Genomic DNA, 21,188 nt, shown 5'->3' with positions numbered 1-21,188 from the left:
TTTCACATCATATTTTCAATAAGCCAGTTGAAATATATTATACATTGATCTCCATTCATATCTATAAATCATTTTCGTTCGGGCATAGCCCAATATACTAGATTGAAAGTAAATTTGCTGCATACTCAAAAAAGAAAAACGCAGTTGCTAAGCGATGAAGTTTATGTCATATTTGGACAATTCAAACCCCCCGAATTTTTCTTTCTGTGTAAATTGTCGATATTGTCATATAAGAAAAAAAAATCTCATTTAGAGACTGTTTATCGAGTTAGCTGAGAATGCAATGAGTTCTTTTTTAAATATATCACATTAAGCTAAACAAGGTTAAAACGATCATTTATTGTATATTAAACTGTCAACTATTTTCACTAAACCCTGAACATTTTTTATATTCGAAGTGCGTTAATATTGATGATGTCAACGCACTTTGAAAAAAAAAACGTTGACTTGGTCCCAAAATTTACGCACTTTGACAATTTTTTTCAAAGTGCATAATTTTTCAAAGTGCGTTGTAACACACGCTCGTCGTATTGTGACATAGAAAAATTTTGATATTAATTATTATCATAATACGATGTAATGAATTCCTTTAGCCATATGAAATAGTTTTTATTAACTAAGTCAATTTATAAGACCAAATTACAGTTCTTTCCATTCTTAATTCCTGTCCTTAAACTTGGTTCTTTGAGATGGTCAATTTGTCAAAGATGTAGCAGTTTGTACATCTTTAGGCATATATGTTCAAAGTTTTAGCATGATATCGCTTGCTCTTTTCAATGCATATTTGTAACCTGGTACAATGTATCCAATTTTATGCTTAATGATATATTTTTTTGTTTTGTCCATAGCGTATTTTCATGCTCATTTTCACTCATGAAAGACTGCAGTTATTGTAAAACTGGATCAGTTGAAGATGATTTTCAGTTTTTATTCAGCTGTTCTAAATATATTCATTTAGGACAGTTTTTGAAAGAAATTTGTATACAAATGTATATGTTTTCATACTAGAAATAATTTTAAAACAAAATGTCAGATATCCTTAAGGCCGAGTTCGATTCCAATAATAAATGTTCAACAGTGTTGAAAATAACTCTCTCATTTATCAATATATGTACATCATACAGAAAAAGTGCACTATCTTAACTATACATGACTCGTATATTTATATTATCTCAGTCGGTTGCTTGATGATCAGAAGTAGTCACTGAAGATCATCACTTTTACATTTTCAACCTCTGTGGGATGGAGAGGGTGGGGTATTACATTTCATCCCCCCCCCCCCCCCCCCCCCCCCGCTCTAGACCAGCACTTGAGTATTATACATGTAGTATAATATATGTATTCTACTTTATTTTACATTTTTAATTCAAAATCAATATAAAAATATTAAATATTTTAAAGATATCGAACGGCTAATTGTACACAATTGTGTCAACTGTATGAGGATTTAAATGGTCAGTACCTCTAAATAAAATTGCAATGAATATTTTTCAAAAAGATTCATCATTCAATTAATTAAGCAACACATAAACGTATTGTGCACTTGTTTTATTCTATAAAACTAGAAGAATACTTATTATTACAATGTGTAAATATATATATCACAGTGTTAGAAATCATAGACACGTTCACTTCTTTAATGCTTTTTTCTTGAAAAAAGAGAGTAGTTTACGCGGCTTTGAACACTTCTTTGATTGTGTACTCTTATCACATGAACTCTCATCTCCTTCGGCCAAATCACCACATTCAACGACCCCCATCAATCCCCTACCCACGATTTCACTGAGGTATTCCCCCCTCGCTATCTGAGTCTGTCTGTTTTTGGATCTCCACACTTTCAGTAGTCTATCGTCTCCCGCGGTGATGAGGGTTTCCTGGTCGTAGGGGTGGAACGCCACCGCGTTGAGTCCGCTACTCTGCTGTCCACAGTTCCTGTGTAGGATGCTGGTCTCCAGCTTTACTCCATAATGTCTGTCCCACAGGTGACCTTCTGTGATCTCGTCACCCCTAGATCACAAAAACCAGATAATTCAAGATAGACTGAGGAATGAATGAATGGATAAAGAGATTTGTCGTGATAATTAGTCATGATAAATAACATTACAACTAAACCTACTGGTACAGGTATTTAGGAGGTAGAAATATCCATAAAGATACCTTTGAACACTAACTTGATCTGTTTTGGTTATATTTAAAAAATAATTTACATGTAATTCAGCTGAAAAAAATTTAATAATGTAAAATTCTCATGTAAATTAATCCTCTTTTCATAAGAAATTCACACAAGATATAATTAGCCGAGTAGAGTTTATGAACTCAGCAGTCAGAATGAAGTTTATTCAGGTTACACAAGTGTATGCTCGATGTTCTTAATGAGATATATATAAAGATTAAAGACCTCATAGTGTGAAACATTATTCAAACCTCATCATTCTGATACTTCAGCTACTGGTATTTAAATTTTTTTTTCTCTCAAAAAATGCAGTACCACTACATTAAAATAATTTTTTGAAGAATAAAAAGAACAGTTTTGGGAGATAACAAATTCAGAGAACCATTTAAATTAAAGACTTACGTGGCTACAAAATCTTGGCTAAGGTCAGGAAAGATGTAGCTTAGATGGTCTGTGGAGGTCGCGTAACCACCCAGGTAAACATTCTCCTGACACTGATCTAGAATCAGGTCATACACGACGGTGAGAATCTCCCTCTCAAAGCCCCAGTCATCGTCCTCTGTCAGGTAACGACAGGAGTAAACCAGGTACCTGTAACACACAAAAACCAATGGGCAACATCGCTCACCTGAACAACAATACCTGACCTCGAGTCAATATATTATTACAAAACAAATACAGGTCTAAATTCGTGTATAATCTATGTAAAATTGTGGCCCATTCCTCACCCATGACCTGAAATTTCTTGCTAGCTTGCTTCTATAATTTCACCCTAATACATGTACATGAATACTGCTAAAGGGATATGTGCCACTGATAATGGCTATAATTTCACACAATTTCTCTATGTACCTCTGATCATGGCTATGTTTTTGGTAAGTTTCTCATACCATGGCTATATTTTTGCTATTTACCTCTGATCATGGCTCACTCTCAGACCCAGGATCCCAGCATCCACTTTGAGAACTTTGAACGGTTTTGCAGATGCTTCCTCATCGTCCTTCACAGAATAGAAAGCAATCCCACACTTCTCTCCATGGTTGGAGTTACGGACCATTGTGATAATCCTCCCTCCCTGTGACTGAATCTGCCTAAGAACCTGAGGGTAGGGCCGGGAGCTCTCGTCCTTCATTGGTGGAACATGTTTCCTTGCCTGCTGCCTCCGGTTTTCCATTTCCCTGGCTCTTTGAACCATTTTATTATACAATGGATAGTCATCCAAATAGGCATCCTCCATATCATATTCAGATTCATCACTTACACAGCTGTCTTCACCACTGGAGTCTTCATCAAATCGATAATCAGAACCTTTTGAATTCTCTCCGCCAAAGTCAACTTCTTCATTGTCTGAGGAGTCTGTGTCAAATTTACTCTGTTGCTTTGTTTGTCCTCCCCCTGGCTGACTGTTGTCACTACCTGAAGGTTCCATTTCAACCTCATCTATGTTATGGTAATACTGCCTTAGATCCCCCCACTTGCTGGGGTCGATCACTCGGATAAAGTCATTCCTTGAAGGAAATGGACAAGACACCAAAACATCCTTTCCTTTATTTCTGCACTTCATGAACAGCTCTTCTAAGTTTCTGTTTTTACTTTTTGATTTTAATTTAACCTGAAAATAAGGATTTTAAAAAGCTTATTACTAAAATGAATTGCTATACAAAATATCTTGATTAAAAATTTCATTTTTTGCATGTGTACAATACATGTACATACACGTAGAAAACTGGTTTTTCAGCATTTTTCACCCAACTTTTCCAACAATATTATACCAAAGTGCTACTTTACATGCGACTTTACAGTTATGCAGATTATGTTAATTATGAAAAAGATATATAATTTTCAAATCAATAATCTGACAATTTATTCATCAGATATTGACCCTTAATTTACAAGTAAAAATAAGGATTATAAACCCCATCTCTTTGTTGCTCTTATAATCTGACCATGCCAGAAAACAGAAATGATCAATATAAGAGTATAAGTCTGCATGATTCTGCCTATATACTGGTTAAATTCACCCACCTCATGTGCCTCCAGCTTGAAGTATTCTCTATCCTGATAGAATCGTTTTGCGACAAGAAAATGTGTGTCATTCAGCCAAGCCCCTCTGAAATTTGGGTACTCTCCCTTGACAGCATATTGTAACATGAAATCTGCAAAAATGATTAATTGGATATTAATGCACAGAATTTCTAGAGACATTGTCACCATTCTATAAATATATCAAATAATCACAAAATTTTATCAAGACAGAACAAGCTAATGTCATATTAATGCTAATTACTGTGGAGGATAGGGTTTGAGGAATAATTTTGCTTAGGTAAGAGGCTTACTTAAGGTAGCTTAAAATAAAATCAAAGGCCGGAACGGCCACAAAGGCGTCGAGCTGACATTTTTTTCTTTTATATAGAATGATATATCAATAATTTGAATCTCTGTACTAATATAGTCATATCAAATAATATTATACTTAGAATACAAAAGTATATGAATTATGTTTTCTGCTGCTTTAAAAACAAAAATCAGTATATTTTCTTATTAATAAAATAGGTAGTGGTGCTTTTATAATACAATAACTCATCATAATTGCAAAAAATGAAGAAATTTCAAAGTTCAAAAATATATTTTTTTCTTTCTGCTTCAAACAGTCTTTGAACAACTTTCACAGGTTCATAATTTAAATACATTAAAAAAATAACAGTGTGTCCCTAATTATAATAATAAAACATACATTTATTTATTTCAATTCCCGTTTGAAACAAGATTTCCTATGGTATGGTTGTTTACAAACAAATCCACAACACGTGCTATCTAAAATGCTCGACCAAACCAACTGCATTATCAAGTTTATTTTTTGCAATAAAATTGCTAGATACGCTTATCGCTTACATTTATTTTGGAGACCGTGCCCGATAACAAATAAATTTACATCTAAAATGTTATTTCTATCGGGCAAGGTCTCCAATTAAAATGTAAGCGATAAACTAAAATAATATTTAGTGAATCTTTACACTTAGGCCTGATTGTATTCATCCGCCATTTCTTGATTAAGCAATTTTATTCTTATGCAATGAGTTGTCAATAACAAGGGAGGCAAAGTTTGATTTTTTGTACACAATTTAGTTGAATAAATGAAAAAAATCTTGCAATACGTTTAATACTTAAGTATTTCTTATGCGCATTTAAAAGGCGGTGCAGAGCATGAATTTTTGGATGATTGCCAATCCAGATGATCGTTAACATTAGCTCGAGGCCTTAAAATTGTAAATTTAAAAAAGTTTAAATTTCTAAGTGAGGATCCAGGTCATTTTAAAATCTTAAAACTCCAAAAATTGTCCTAAAATACGATACGTAGATGTATACCTTATATATTTACAGAGTACACTGTTTGTCATGCAGTCTTATCCCAACAAAATATGACCACACAAACTGATATGAAGTACTTTCAATACTTTGATTATTTCTATTACATTATAAATGTACTGTTACATAAGGGCTTGGAAGAATATTTTGATTACCTACCTGGTACAGAGAACACTGCAACGAAAATGCTCCCCTCAAAATCAAATAACTGTGTAAGTCCTGTAACCATTAGTAACGTCTCTGATTCGTTAAATTCACAAAACCGTGTCTTTAGTGGGGGGTTGAAGAATGGACCCACAGTATTTTGAAGGGTTATTGTACTGCCATAATTCCAAACCTGAAATTGGAACTTAGAGATATCAATCAATGATTTTCTTAGATCAGATGTCATCAGAAAATAATTTAACTCGATATACCTTTCCAACTGCAAAATTTTGAGTCTGCAGAGTAAGAAAATTAACAATATTTTACAGAAAATGCAGTTTCTTCAAAATGATCATGACAAATAATTCATATAAGCCTGAGTGAATGCCTGACTCTTAATATGGAGATGTGAGAAATCAGTCATACTCTGCATGTTCCATCTTTCCCTACAGAGGCAAGGAACTTTCCACTGGGAGAGAATGTCAGGAAGTAAATTTCATCATCATGTCCAGCCACATCCTGGGAAAGGTATGATGGGATATGATAGGCGAGTCGTTTGTACTCTTCCCTCCAGCTGTGTTTGTCTGTGGGGAGTGGGGCGTGTTTCTGTATTTTCTGATGCACAAGGTTTCGCCACAGGACCTCATCATATGCCACATCGTACCATTGCTGTGCATTGATATATAAATGCTACTTTATTTGGTTATTAGCCACAATATATATCCTAAGAGATGTATAGTCGAGTCTAAACCGGGACTCGAGCCCAGGGCCTCTGACACACCATGCTAGCTACGTCCGGTGCAAGGTATTGGTGCTCAATAACCACTGCCTAACTGTTAAGACCCAATACGCTGACAATCAGAAAATATATATTCAATCCGGTGACATATTTAACTCTATTATACATTTATCTCATTATTAACCCCTTCATGGTAACTGCGGGACTGCTCTTTTGCAGGGCAAAATGACATAATTTGGTGAAATATGACGTAACGTCACTTGTTTCAATTACGTCATTTAATTATCTATTTACTAAAATTTCGGTAAAGTATATCAATTTGCCCTGCAAGAGAGCAGTACCGCAGTTACCGTGAAGGGGTCTATACCTTAATGACTCTTAAGAATTATCCGACTCCTATAGAAATAAATTATATAAATTATCGTTAGTCTACGTTTGACAGGTCCAGTACAATCTCCAGATTTAGCTATATAGCTTGAATAAGCTAAATAGCTTTATGAAGCTATTCAGAGTATCTTCATTTAGCTATTTTGTCATACATTTTTCTTAAATGTGTAATTTTTTCAGAATGTATAAATAATCACACTTTAGTGCAGTGATAATTTACAACTTTGAAATGTTCTGTAAACAATGCATGTAAAGATTACTCATAAGTTTGCGTCTTCTTAAGAGACTTTGCACTAAAAGTTTTGGGGCAACTGATTCATGACCACACAGTTACTTCTTGAATGAAATATAAAGGAGGTCAGTTATGGTGAACAAGATAATTGATTGGCAATAATTTATCACAATGAGAAGAAATCATACTTATCCACGCCTCATTGCACACAAAGTGGTGAACAGTTACCCAAACAATGGAAATATATGTTTTTGCTTAAAAGTGTTTAGAAGCTGCAGTGTTAAAACTATCTTTAATTTGGGTCAAGTTTATAATGGTCAATGGTGCAAATATGAGTAGCAAGTTAATTGCGATTTTTCGTCCATTTCTTACAATAAATATTTTCTTCAAATACTGCATATAAATAGATTTATTAAGCTATTTTGAATAGCTTTATAAAGCTATATAGCTTTTTCAAGCTATATAGCTAAATCAAGAGATTGTACTGGACCTGTTTGAAACTAACAAAGACGATTTATTTTTAAAATCTTCAATTATCTGAGGTTTGAATTTAAATGGTTAATTTATGACGAGGTGTACCTGACAGACAGAGGATGTCCTGACCAAGGAAGCTCCGTCCAGAAATGAGAAAACGTGAAGAAGAATGGAATCTGGAAGCTGCTGGAAGAGCGCCAATGCGTTCGCCATTTCTTCCCCGATTTTCCTTCATTAACGTTTGTCAGTCCTCCTCGTCTTCTTATTACATTCAATAATAAACATTGCAGCAAAAAAATGATGTTTTTCGAAATGTCAAAACATACTTCCGAAGTAATCCGGACGACTGCCTCGACTTTGAAATAAAACGCCGAGGTGATCCGAGTAAATAGTAGACAACGCTGTCGATCGTACACAACGTTAAACAGATAAAAAAAAACTTGAAATGATTTCATTTAAATTCAACGTTTCCAGTATTGAGAAACTGGTGAAATGTGGAGAAAAAAATAGTAAAGTGATCTATTGTTGGTTTTGGACATTTAACAAATACATATATCTTCAGATCGAAAGGAGGGACTGATATGATGATGGCATGTATATTTATCGATACAACCATATAATTCATCGTGTAACCACTAGGCCTACTGTGTACAGGTGTATACATGTAGTTCCTGTTGCATAAACCATACTTATCATTTTAAAGGTCGCTATTGTATGTACACAGGGAATAGCTGTCGACCTGAATATCAATCCCTTGTCTTTTTATCTGTCTTGTTAAACTAATTTTTAAAAAAAGTATATTATCTATATTTTATTATCAGGATATATCACCATCAATTTATTAAAGTAATTTTTGTAAATATATTATCTCCTTTCCAACACAAATCTCCTTTCTTAAAATCCCTGTTAAAATATAGGCCTATAGTATGCGCAATCAATTCTTAAGGATGACGTTTACTCAGAATGAAAAAAAAATCCACTGATGATAATGAAAAACCATCTATTGCGTGTTATAGACCTTTGCTTGTATTGTTATTTTTCACTTTCAGAAAAGTAGGTCAATGACCTACTTTTTGAGGTAATGGCCATTGAATATTTATTGAAAAATCAAGAAAAATCCCATAAAATTTTACACTACGATTGAGATTTTCTTAATTATAAAAATATTACAAATAATAAAACACTTTAAAAAATAAGATACAGTTTATGAATGGTAGTGGCACTAAATAAGTACACAGCATTAAGATTTCAGCAACAATTAAAAAAAATAATCCAGTCCGAATTTCCTCTATCAATTTTCAAATCCCTACCCATTTTTGATCCAATTTTACAAAAAATTGATTGATGATAATACAAAAACATGTATGGTATTGAACTACTTATATTGACCTTATTCTGTTGGCATAAAATTTATATGAGGTCAATGATCAAAATTTTGAGATATGGTGTCTTTTATCGTTTTTAAGCATTTTTCAATAATTTTATAATTCGTGCCATAAGTTTATTTAAATGAATAAGTGAGGTAAAACCAACGGAAAATATGCAAAATTACATAGACTTAAATATAAAATCTTAACTTTTAATATTAGAATACTTCCAAAAAGCTTTGAGCAGAAAACAAAATTTGCAAAAATTAGTCCGAATTTCCTCTGTTTGGCTAAAAGTCAATTTTTGTTTGAGCCTAATTCCATAATAAAGTAAAAATTTTGAATGTTTTGTCAATAATAATTCATTTCATAAATACTTTTTGTGTTTAGAACAAATTTTACTCATTAGATTGAACTTTATAGCAATCGGAATTTGAGAACTCAAACCCTGAGTAAACAACACCCTTAAGGATATTTTATTTATCGGGATATTATCAGCCCCATCCTACGGAAGCCTGTTGGTGCCAGGTAGGAAAAATATTTTATCTGGTGGCCGTCATATTTTTATCTGGCGGCCGCTACATAATATCTGGCGATCGCAACATAATATATCTGACTTCCTGTTGCCAGAAAATTACCTAGCGGTGACCAGATATACGTATAAGTGGCGGCCGCCACCTAATTATCGGGCTGCCGCAAGATAAAATATTTTTAAAGTGACACCAACGGTCTTCCGTACCATGCAGATAAATATAGTTTTGGAAAATCCCTTCACGCGTGGACTATAAAAAGCGGGGGGAATAATCAAAGGTAAATGTAATTTTCTTTTGTGTTTTCGATATTGTATGAATGACCTAGTAGCTTAAATTAAAGTGTTGTTTACCATGTAACCTATCAAAATCACTTCACTTTGGCAAAGGCACTTCTTACCATGTTTTTTCATCATATGTGTTAAAATTATTATCAGAGTCAATCAGATTGTTCTAGCAAATCTATTCACAGGTATTTAAGGTATTTAAGCACTGATGCAGTATAATTACTATATTTAGCTAAGTAGCTTTACCTTTATAGCTTTATTTACTTACCTTACTGTAGAACATTGTTTATTCACCACTCAAAGGCCCAGGGGGCACAAGTGAGTATTACGAAAGTTAAAAAGTTTAATGTTGCGATCCATTTTTTCAACAACAAAAAATTGTATTATCTTATAAGATTGATGGCTAATGTTATATTGATGAAATAAATCATGAATATGAAAATAATAGTTCATGCTGCAACTGAATACTGTATACAGGGGGGAGACCCCCCCCCCCCCCTCGTTTTTTTCTTCCCCTTTTTTGCCCTTGTTGTCACAAATCAAAGACTGGGCATTTTAATTGGTTTTTGTTGGTTAATTCAAGACTGAATGACCATTGCAAATGGAGATTGAGGAAAGAAATACATGGGTCAAAAATAGCCCTATATGTAGCTGTATATAGAAACTACTGGTAATTCCTCTGAGTCAAGAGATGTGGTCGGCATATCCTCCATTCATGGATTAACGCTATATGCCTGACCACTTCTCTACAGAGAATATTAAATAACTGTGCATTTATTCATATAATGAATTATGTACTTTTTATTCTAGTAATTGCAGGATTGGTCGTCATATACACATTGATGTTGACCCCTCAGATCACTCCCCCGAGCAGTTTGTCGTCCCAGACCCCCCCTGGACACCCAGAGTTTGTAGGAGTTGACTCCAAGTACGTGTGTGTTCTGTGTAACAATGTTCTACAGGACGCCGTTCAGACCCCGTGCGGTCACCGTCTCTGTCAGCCATGTGTGGACACCTATCTCCAGGACGGACAACCTCAACCTTGCCCCTACCAGGAGGAATTCTGTGAGATGCTGCAGGCAAACCAGGTATCAAGGGGTTCTACCCATTTTGTGCCCATTGATATATGAAATTTATATGCCATTGCTATTTTATTAAACCTGTTTATATAGTTATTTATTTCTTTTTTACTAATGGCTGTTTATGTATATTTTTTTATATTGCCCATTGCAGTATGCTTTTTGAATGCACATTGTCTTCTTTTTTATTCCGACACACCAGGGTATCAAAAAAATACATCAGTGTAAAACTCTTTGTTTGGAAAATGTCATTTATCTTGATCACCTTGGGTCTTATTTGGTTTATATTTGGTTTATATTCTTTCTTGAGAGTGTTTGTTGGTTATACACTGACCTTCAACAAGGTTTCTAGGTCAAGGTTATAGCATATATCTTTATGTAAAATCTTTTCCCTTTGACCTCAAAGTACCTGTTTTGTAGATTCTTAGAGATGCCAGTGCAAGAAGAGAGATTCGACAGCTTCCTGTTTACTGTTCCAATAAATCCAGAGGATGCCAGAAAACCCTCAAATGGAAAGAGCTTGAGGTCAGGAATCTAGTCATTATCTTATCTGAAATATAATATAATGATTTAAAATCTTCATGCAGGGTAGCTAAATTTTGTGTTTCATAGCTTTTAATTGATGAACAGGTAGAATAACATACATGTTTTCATTGTATTTTGTATGTCTAGTGTTTATTCAATAATATGCCCCAAAATAAACCAATACTACAAATCAACATTATCTTAGCATTGACCAAAGGACATATTTTAAATTTGTTACATGCTTAATCATATAGAAATATGGGTGCAACATTGTTATAAAATTTAATGTTGCCTTGGACAAATTCAAAAGAAAACAGTTTAAAATATTGCATTAGAATAGTAAACTTGCTGGTTTCAGAAACACTTGACTGAGTGTTGGTTTGAACCTCTCCCTTGTCCCTACAAAGATTGGGGGTGTCAGGAACCGGTCCCGCGGGGAAGTCTGACGGACCACCAACAGACCTGTTGGTACACTCCCGTCAACTGTCAGTTCTGTGGAGAACAGGTGCCCAAGTTATCACTCGAGGTAGGTTTATCAGGGGGGAAGATTGGCTTGCCTCATCATATACCAGTAACTTGTACTATCGATCAGTTCAGCATTGGGAAAATTAATACCATATCTCTAGTGTTGTACATTTATGATTTTAATTTACCATGGAGAGAGAGAGAGAGAGAGAGAGAGAGAGAGAGAGAGAGAGAGAGAGAGAGAGAGAGAGAGAGTAACCTAAGATGTGAAAGGGTTCATACTTTTCATTAAAACTTGGACACAGATTGAGTGATGCTTGTAGCTAGTACCAGGTAGGTTTCACACAATCATACATTGCATGTTTGGGTTACATTTATGAAATTGACATTTTTATCTCAAGTATTTTTTATACAAACTTTTTGACAAGGATTGTTTTGAATGTTCATAAAGCTAATCATACTCAGTAGTCAGTACATATAAATTTTGTAGACACATAAAAATGAAACCTGCAATAAAATTCCCATTCCTTGTCCATTTGGTTGTGGCATTGATCCAGTTCCAAGAAATGAGGTAAAAATTTAGGATATACTATGTGCTTGACCATTTTGTTCTGTACATGTATGACATGTTTCTTATAATGTTGACATTACTGATATGAGTGTTGGTCTCTGAAATCTTTTAACAGATGTTCACTCATCAGGAGAGCTGTCCTAAGCGACCTGTTGTCTGTAAATTTGCCTCTGTGGGCTGTACATTTCAGGTAAATAGATGCATGTTTCTAATGGGGAGCTACCATTTTCATTCCTTTTAAAAACAAATGGAATTGACTGATCAGAAACCTATCACTATCATTTATTAATGGTGCCAAAACAATTTTGCACCTCGAAAGTTGAAGAGTTACTCTCCTTTTGAAGGATTTTTTTTACCAGGGTAGCTGCAGGTCTGTAGCTCCCGGTCTGAAAAAATTTGGATGGTCGACCTGAGAGCTAAAGTGCCACCCATAGTAAAAAACTGCAATTTATGACATAAAAATATTTGCGCAAGTTTTGGATTGATTACTAGTAACCTAATTAAGTAAAGAGATGATACCAGTAGAAAATTGCATGACGAATTTAACGGTACTACAGGTAATTTTTCCTACAGAATCTGTGTGTACCGTATTTTCGGGGCATATGCCGATGTGGGGCATAGGCCGAATTGCTCATTTTCAGACAAAATTCAGGAAAAATCCATAGACTATCCGCATTGGGGGATAGGCCGATTTTCAATCAATGATTACAATGGTGAAAGTATGACCGCTGCATGATTAAGCAAGTTGTCGTATTAAGTATATACTTTCAGAATATCGATGTAGAAAGTCAAAAGAGTAATTAAAGTTATTAAATTTGCTTAACATATATATTTTAAACATTTTAAAAAATATAATTGTGTTTTGTGGCTGTTTGGTATCTTCCGTATTCGTCGGTATATATCGTTAGGTATCGTAATTTTACATAATGTAAATTTAATTGCAACACCAACCTCCGTGGTACTGTGACTACTGTCTGATAGAACTAAGTATAATATTATACCAAACCTTTTATATTTTATTAAAACCTTACTGCTCAATTTCATTTAATCAAGTAATACTTTAAAAGCTACTTGTAGATCGGGGTATGGCGTCCAATAGCTCACCACGTGATTTCATATTCAAACAGAGTTATTCCCTGTAATCGCATGAATGAGAAAACGAAATACCACACATAAAATATTTAATTTGTGTTCTTTTCCATTAATAAATTAAATAGTGACTTGCCGTTATGCAGAGAAGTTGTAATGTTAAAAACACAATTAATGCGGCGAGGTGTAAGGGTGTACACTACGTGCCCCCAGGCTGTGTTTTAGTCACGGGTTTCACACCTTTGTATAAACACACGACACCAGAATACCGTTATTTCATCCAACAGAAAATTAACTGTAAAAACACAAAGCATTGATTTATTCTGCACCCAAGACCAGTGATTCCCACGAACGCAGACATGAAGAAATTCACAAAAGTTCCGTCATATTTCATTCTACCCGGTTTCGGGTTTTTTTTACTATGCATTAATAGTTTCCAGGGTTCATACGTGAACGTGGGGGAAAAAATTCTTTTGATTGGGGTTGTAAAGAAATACCTCGTACAGTACTGTACATTTTATTACTCGCAATGTCATTACAAAAATTATCAATGGGACAACTATCAGAGACGTATATACTAACGGGCTCTGTTATATCTATCGAACAATAGTTCAAACGGACGAAAAAAAAAAACAACCCTGATGATAAACTGCTAAAAACAGTGGATTTTAAATTTGACTGTTGAATTTTTTCAACTTTGAGCCTACGATTAGCCGATCCTGGGGGATAAGCCGGGGCTCGCGCATTGGAGAGAAAAAATACCGGCCTATGCCCCGAAAATACGATAAGTAAGGTTAATCAGTCCAAAACTAGCACGATGAATTGCAGTTTTTTTACTATGGGAGGCACTGTGGCTCCCACATCGTCCATCCAAATTTTTTCAGACCGGGAGCCACAAACCTACAGCTATACTCAGTGCTACACATTGAGGTAATAAATTCATGTGTTGTCGATATAAGGTTCATTTAAGTTGTAATGGTATAGATGGAAGGGTATATGTAGGAGGGAGGCTGGCTTTATTCAGACACTGATGTGATTGACATTGTAGGGACCAGCAGAAGAGTTGGAGCTTCACGAGAGACAGAACACTGAGGAACATATACAGCAGGCCACACTCAAAATGGCTGACGTTGACCTCTACAGGATAGACATTAGGAAAGAAGTCCAGGTTACAACGCTTCTTTCTTGTTCTCTCTGTTAAAATTTTCTCCATTGATTTAAGCTTTAATATATTTGATCATAGATTTTTTTAGATGGTTGTGAATTAGTGCATGATTATTATCTGCACATGTGCTGGATACTGCATATTTATCTATGAATGCATGCATGTACATAATAGGACAAAGGATAATTATAAATTTCATAACATAGGAATTAAGTGTCCATAGACAAGATGCTCGACAAAAGGTTAATGACATAAAGAAAGAGATACAGGATATAAAAAACATGCTAGATGACGTCAGGCGTCAGGATCGGAAAAGAAAAGTAAGTTCAGATGTATGACTTTTACAACTTCAAGGTCATAAGGAAAAGTAAAAGAAAAAAAGAGTCATAGTTTTGAAAGAAAGAAAGGTCAAATTTGAAATACATGTACAAGAGTAGTCAAAGTTTAGACCTCAGACACTTGTTTCTATAATATACATGCATCTTGTAGTATAAAAAAGTAACACAAAATGTTAATACTTATATAACTATTGAGGTATAATTTTATGATAGAAATATACAAGTCTAGGAGTTCCTAAGATTGTGACACAAATGTAATTTACCGTATTACCGGTATTTAACTGTTGAGGTAAATTTCTATTATATTAGTAATATACAAGTGCCTGAGGTTGTGACACAAATGTTATTGCTGTAAAAAGAAAGACAAGACTGAAACATTAGAGAGGTTTAGCAAACCAACGTGTACGCGTACGTGTACGTGTAGAACGGAAAATATGTGCATTACGTCATCAGTTTGTGTAATGACGAATTTCTACACGTATGTACCCGAATGAACATACGTGTAAATTGCAAAGTACCCGTAAGGTCGAACTTGTAGCCTCTGTTTCCCTGTTGTCTATTAATTTTAATAAAAATGTTAACTTTTCTTAAGCCTGAATATTCAGTGCGAATACTGATATCTACCAACATAAATTTTCATTAGTGTTTAATATGTTATTGGAGTTTTATTTCACGCATCTCTTCCTCCAAAACATGCAGTGGCTCCATTATCTTATTAATTTGCGATAAATAAAAATGTGCATATATAATAAATGATGTTTAATAAAACTAACACATGCAGAATTCCTACTTTTTGTTTATAACCGACATTCTCAGCTTAGTAGGAGAGGATATCCATAATTACATTAAAACATTTACACGTACAAGCACACGTTACAACTGCTAAACAAGAAAAGTAATTGAGCTGGTACGCGTAGTTCTAACTTGTAACCTACACGTACAAGTACATGTACACGTTGGTCTGCTAAACCTCTCTAATAATCTGTAAAACCTAACAACTTTGAAACCATAGTTTTGGTAAACTTGACAATTATTTAGGTGATGAAATCATTGTTTACCTTTTGCTTATTCAGATTGACATGGTAGACTTGACAGAAAGAATTATTCGTGTGGAAAAACAGTTGGAGGAAGTCTCCAAACCAGAGGTACAGCAGAGAATGACCAGCGATCTGAACATAGCACGGGAAAATGTTAGGAAACTTAAGGACCGCCTGGACAGACTAATAGCAGCAGAGGAATCAGGGGGAGGGGCCACAGCAGTTGGCACTGTCGAAATCCCAGGTACTGTGACACCTGTCAGATCCTATAACAGACTCAGTCAAACAAGAGGCCCAGGGGCCACATCGCTCACCTGAGCAAAAATTGCCTTAATTCTGATCAAATTAGCATTACAGTATCAAAATATCTTGACAACTGAGTACAGTAGATCTTGCTAAAAAAATTGAAAATCTGCCAATTTTTATCAACCTCTTATTTTTTGGTAAATACCAAGCCCCTTTTGTTGTTGTACCTGTAAGAAGATTTGTCTCTATTCCTATATACCCCCCCTCCCCCCATTTCATGGCCCCATTTTTCTCTAGGGAATCATGGTTTCATCAGACTTAAATCTGCATAACCTTTGCTTTCACACTAAGTACTGAGTTTTGAACCGAACACTTTCCCAGAATAGTTTTAAAGATTTTCTCTTCATATTCCTATGTAAAAATTCAAACCGCCATCACGGTCCCGCCCTACCACTAGGGACTGTGATTTTGCAAACTTGAATTTACACTACCCGAGGATGCCTCTACACAAGTTTAAACCCTTTCTGGCCAAAAATTCTTTAAAAAGAAGATTTTTAAAGATTTTCTCAATATATTCCTAAGTAAAAATTCATTCCCCATTGTGGCCTCACCCTACCCCTGGACTATTATTTAAACAAACTTGAATCTATACGATCTGGGGATGCTTCCACTCAAATTTGGGCTTTCCTGGCCTAATAATTTTGAGAAGAAGACTTTTAAAGATTTTCTCTATCTATAAAAATTTATCCCCCATTGTGACCCCGCCCTACCCCCAGGGACCATGATTTGAACAAACTTGAATCTACACTTCCTAAGGATGGTTACATGCCAATTTGAGATTTCTTGGCCAAATATTTTTGAGAAGAAGATTTTTAAAAGATTTTCTCAATATATTCCTATGCAAAACTTGATCTCCCAATTGTGGCCCCACCCTACCCCCGGGGATCATGATTTGAACAAACTTGAATCTACACTACCTGAGGATGCTTCCACTCAAATTTGAGCTTTCCTGGCCTAATAGTTTTTGAGAAGACTTTGGCTCAGGTGAGCTAAAAAAGGTTAAGTTTACAATGCAATAAGTTGTTAAAGTTGGTTTCTGGAAGAAGAGACTTTGAAAATTTTCTTAATAAATATTGAAATTTTTTTTAGATTTTTAATCTTTAGTTTTTAAGATCTGTGTAGAAACATAGAATTGTGAGCAAATCTCTGTATCTTGCTTATAATTCGAAGCTTAACACTCAGATATGGTTAGTAAATAGAAATTGTAAACAATTATATAAAACACAAGAAACATGCACTATAACAAATAAAGAACACAATTTATTTTTTCGAAATGAATCATATATATACATGTACATGTATATACCTACATATTTCCGACAGCGATATCAAACTCTATTTACACTGAATAAACTCGAGAAAATGCCGAGCATCTCAACAAAACCTATTGCATTAATATACCATTACGCAAAATATAATGCCGAATTACCGATAGAATGAATTGTATTTCAGTACTTTTTTGATACATCAGATTTTGCTTAATTTGCGCAGGTAAACAGTTAACTGTTTGATTTACCAAAGTCTCTGTTTGATACGTAAAAATCACGAAATACAGACGATAGTTCCCAGGTTACAAAGCATAAATAATGAAAACGAAACGAAAATCAGAACAAGCTAACACCAACGTCATGTGTGAAAACTGTCAACGCATTGAAATATTTAGCCTCAATTTACTTCACAAAATCGGCACAAATACATTTTGCATGTTTCAAAACTCTCCCTTCATTCGCGAACTGTTGCACAACAAGCAAATTCATCATAGTCAGATCGACCGTATAATGTCATGGCTGCTTTAAACAAAGAACCTCGTTTTAGATGTATGGAATACGAGTCTTGGTAAAATGGGTACGCAAACCTGGGCCGTGGCAAAATAAAAGCCGGGGCAGATCGGCAATCGTCAATTCCAAATACGCATTATTTTGCAGCAATATTTACAGCAAATACAAATATACTGGTCCATCAAATATCCTGAAATTTTAATGAGATTGGCAGATTAATAACTGCCAATCTTTTGTTTTGCCCAGGCCAAGTCTTGTCTACCCATTTTACCGAATGCCGAATCCGAAGCTATTAAACTGATTAAAACACGCCTTTCCTTTATTATTATTTTCGTAATAACTCAGATTTGAAACATAATTAGACCTTAATTTTTGCAATTTATATTTTCCTTCCCATAAGGATAATTTATGCTAAACAACGTTGAATTGGAATCAGTAGTTCTTGAGAAGAAGATTTTTTAAAATGCACCCCCCTTTTTTTACAGTTTCAAGGTTTTCTCCGCTTTGAATACAGATCTGACTTTTATTTCTGCAATTTATATTCGCCCTCCCATAAGGATGCTTTGTGCCAAATTTGGTTGAAATTGGATAAGCGGTTTTAGAGAAGAAGTTCAAAATGTAAAAAGTTTACAGACGGACAGACAGACGGACAGACGGACGGACGGACAGACGGACGGACGGACGGACGACGGACAAAAAGTGATCAGAATAGCTCACTTGAGCTTTCAGCTCAGGTGAGCTAAAAACTACACTTTTTATATCTGCATGTACACATACATTGTATAGATATGAAAGTGAGGTTAAGTAAGTTTCTCTCCTTTTGATGTTTACCAAAGGTCAGCTAGAATTTGAAATGGTTGCGAAGGTGAGCAATGTGGCCCATGGGCTTATTGCTTGTATAAGCTTTGCTGTTTTTTGAGGTTCAAATGATCAGTTATTTTTTAACAATAGCCCACTTCTTAAAGTTTTGCTCACTTCACTGTGTATTGCATTACAGACCCTTTTGCCGACCTACAGCAACAGACCAGACAACTAGGTCTTCAGGAAGCTCGCCTCTCGGAGCTCGATATCCGATTCCAGATTCTAGAGACCTTAAACTATGAAGGTGTGTTAATCTGGAAAATCACAAACTACCGACGACGGAAACAGGATGCGGTGTCTGGAACAGCTGTTTCCATCTATAGCTCTCCGTTTTTTACCAGTCGTTACGGATACAAAATGTGTTCACGGGCTTATCTGAATGGTGATGGGATGGGAAAAGGCACACACTTTTCTATATTTTTTGTTGTGATGCAGGGGGAGTACGATGCACTCCTGTCGTGGCCTTTCAGACAGAAAGTGACATTCATGATTCTGGACCAGAATGGAAACAGGAGACATTTGTCAGATTCTTTTAGACCGGACCCAGACAGTTCAAGCTTTAAGCGACCACTTGCTGAGATGAACATTGCCTCTGGATGTCCCCTGTTTGTCAGTCACTCTATCCTAGAATCTTCAGATAATTACATAAAAGATGACTGTCTTTTTGTTAAAGTGATGGTAGACACTACAGGACTTAATCCAATTTAATCAATTATAATCTTCAACAGATGGATATGGCCTTAATTTATTTATAAATTGATTTCTTAATGCTTACTGCCACTGTCTCAAGCCACAGCCCAGAGTCTGCTTAGCTCTCTCTGATCCATGGCTGCATAATATAATAAAGTTCCTTTTTGCCTAGTATTTACCCTAATGAAATGTACATGTAGCTCAAGTTTTATATTTATATATATATACCCGTGCACTGTACACTGTGACTGCGTCAGCAATAAACAATTAACACAAGTCTACTTGTGTTAACTGCGACTGGATAACCAAAGGTCACATCAAATGTCAATCCCTGATTACTGGCACTGTACCAGTTATCGGCTAAAATTTAATGTTTTCTTTTCGTATTTTCTTATTTCTTGATATTTTTGGATAAAACTTGCCATACTTCAAATAATGATCTCCTTATTCATCAATCTGTTAGTTTATATCATTGTTTAGAACTGCAAACATCTTGTTTTGTGAATTTTATCAGGCCTTGAATTTGCCGAGTTTTTACGACCTACTGTACCAGTTATCGGCTTCGTGATAATAAATAGTAAAATCCCTGTACATGTTGATTTTATACTCTGCTAAATGAAATTTGAATTATGTCCCTTGTGGGGTCAGACTAAAGTAGTCGGGGTTGTGATACATTATAAACAAAACTCAATTAATTACTCTTTGATTATCATATGGTAATTCACCAAATCGTACACGTATTCAATACATAATTGTGCAATCAGGCGTTCAACTGCGCTACGAATCTCTCGGAAATTAATGAATTCCTTTTGTTTATACATGTTATATGTATTGATATTATATGCCAAATCAAAGAAGGGATATAATAAGGTATAACAAAGAGGTAATATTCTATTTTTGACTTATTATGTCACTTCCCCTACTGCTGAAAGTGCAAAGATGTAAAATCAGTGGTAAACAATGATCGTTTAAGCTCATGTTTAAAACATATTCAAAAACGTTTTCAATCAAACTTACTTTTCTTTATTCGAAAAAGACGACTGAATTAAACAAGAGGCCCATGGGCCACATCGCTCACCTGAGGAACAATAGGTATGATAAAATCAGCTTAATGGAGTCATAATACAAACTATCTGGACAATGTACAATAATACATGTTGATCCTGTATAAATAAAATCCATTTTCCCCTGGATATTCTTATGTTTATAATCATTAGTCCCTTTTCTAACAGGACGATTTTATAGTCATATCATATGTTGAGTATTGCAGTTCTCAAAAAGATCCTTAACAATTGTTTATATATGGGATATAAACGTACATAAACTCTGAACCTTCTTGTGAGGCCAAAGAATTGTCCTGGGGCCAAAGTCTTAACAATTATAAAGAATCATCTGGCTGATTAGTTTCTGAGAAGAAGATTTTTAAAGATTTACCATATATATTCCTTTGTTAAACTTTGAACCCCCATTGTGGCCCCACCCTACCCCTGGGGATCATGATTTTCACAACTTTGAATTTACACTACCTGAGGACGCTTCCACACAAGTTTAAGCTTTCCTAGCTGATTAGTTTCTGAGAAGAAGA

General features: G+C 34.9%; 2 protein-coding genes across 3 annotated transcripts; one reads left to right on the top strand and one right to left on the bottom strand.

The window, feature by feature from the left end:
• Positions 1-1,531: 1,531 nt before the first annotated feature.
• Positions 1,532-7,861, bottom strand: LOC105347553 (F-box/WD repeat-containing protein 5). The gene is made up of 7 exons (XM_066087987.1): positions 7,621-7,861; positions 6,110-6,352; positions 5,699-5,876; positions 4,199-4,329; positions 3,088-3,785; positions 2,576-2,764; positions 1,532-2,007 (listed from the first exon to the last, which is right to left on the bottom strand). Exons 1-7 carry the CDS (start codon positions 7,726-7,728, stop codon positions 1,629-1,631), a joined length of 1,926 nt encoding a protein of 641 aa, XP_065944059.1. The 5' UTR covers positions 7,729-7,861; the 3' UTR covers positions 1,532-1,628.
• Positions 7,862-9,541: 1,680 nt separating this feature from the next.
• On the top strand, positions 9,542-20,190 carry LOC105347536 (TNF receptor-associated factor 3). Of its 2 annotated transcripts, none has more exons than XM_020075029.3 (10): positions 9,542-9,692; positions 10,510-10,787; positions 11,199-11,303; positions 11,662-11,829; positions 12,259-12,339; positions 12,455-12,529; positions 14,477-14,596; positions 14,800-14,913; positions 16,005-16,212; positions 19,050-20,190. In XM_020075029.3, the coding sequence occupies exons 2-10, from the start codon at positions 10,542-10,544 to the stop codon at positions 19,619-19,621; spliced, it is 1,689 nt and encodes a 562-aa protein (XP_019930588.3). In that variant the 5' UTR covers positions 9,542-9,692; positions 10,510-10,541; the 3' UTR covers positions 19,622-20,190. The 2 variants fall into 2 exon arrangements, with proteins under 2 accessions (XP_019930588.3, XP_065944060.1); XM_066087988.1 differs by lacking the exon at positions 9,542-9,692 and adding an exon at positions 9,994-10,017.
• Positions 20,191-21,188: the final 998 nt, after the last annotated feature.

This window comes from Magallana gigas, chromosome 6 (assembly GCF_963853765.1).
Source record: "Magallana gigas chromosome 6, xbMagGiga1.1, whole genome shotgun sequence".
Taxonomy (NCBI): domain Eukaryota; kingdom Metazoa; phylum Mollusca; class Bivalvia; order Ostreida; family Ostreidae; genus Magallana; species Magallana gigas.
This window is presented reverse-complemented; position numbering and strand designations above follow the sequence as displayed.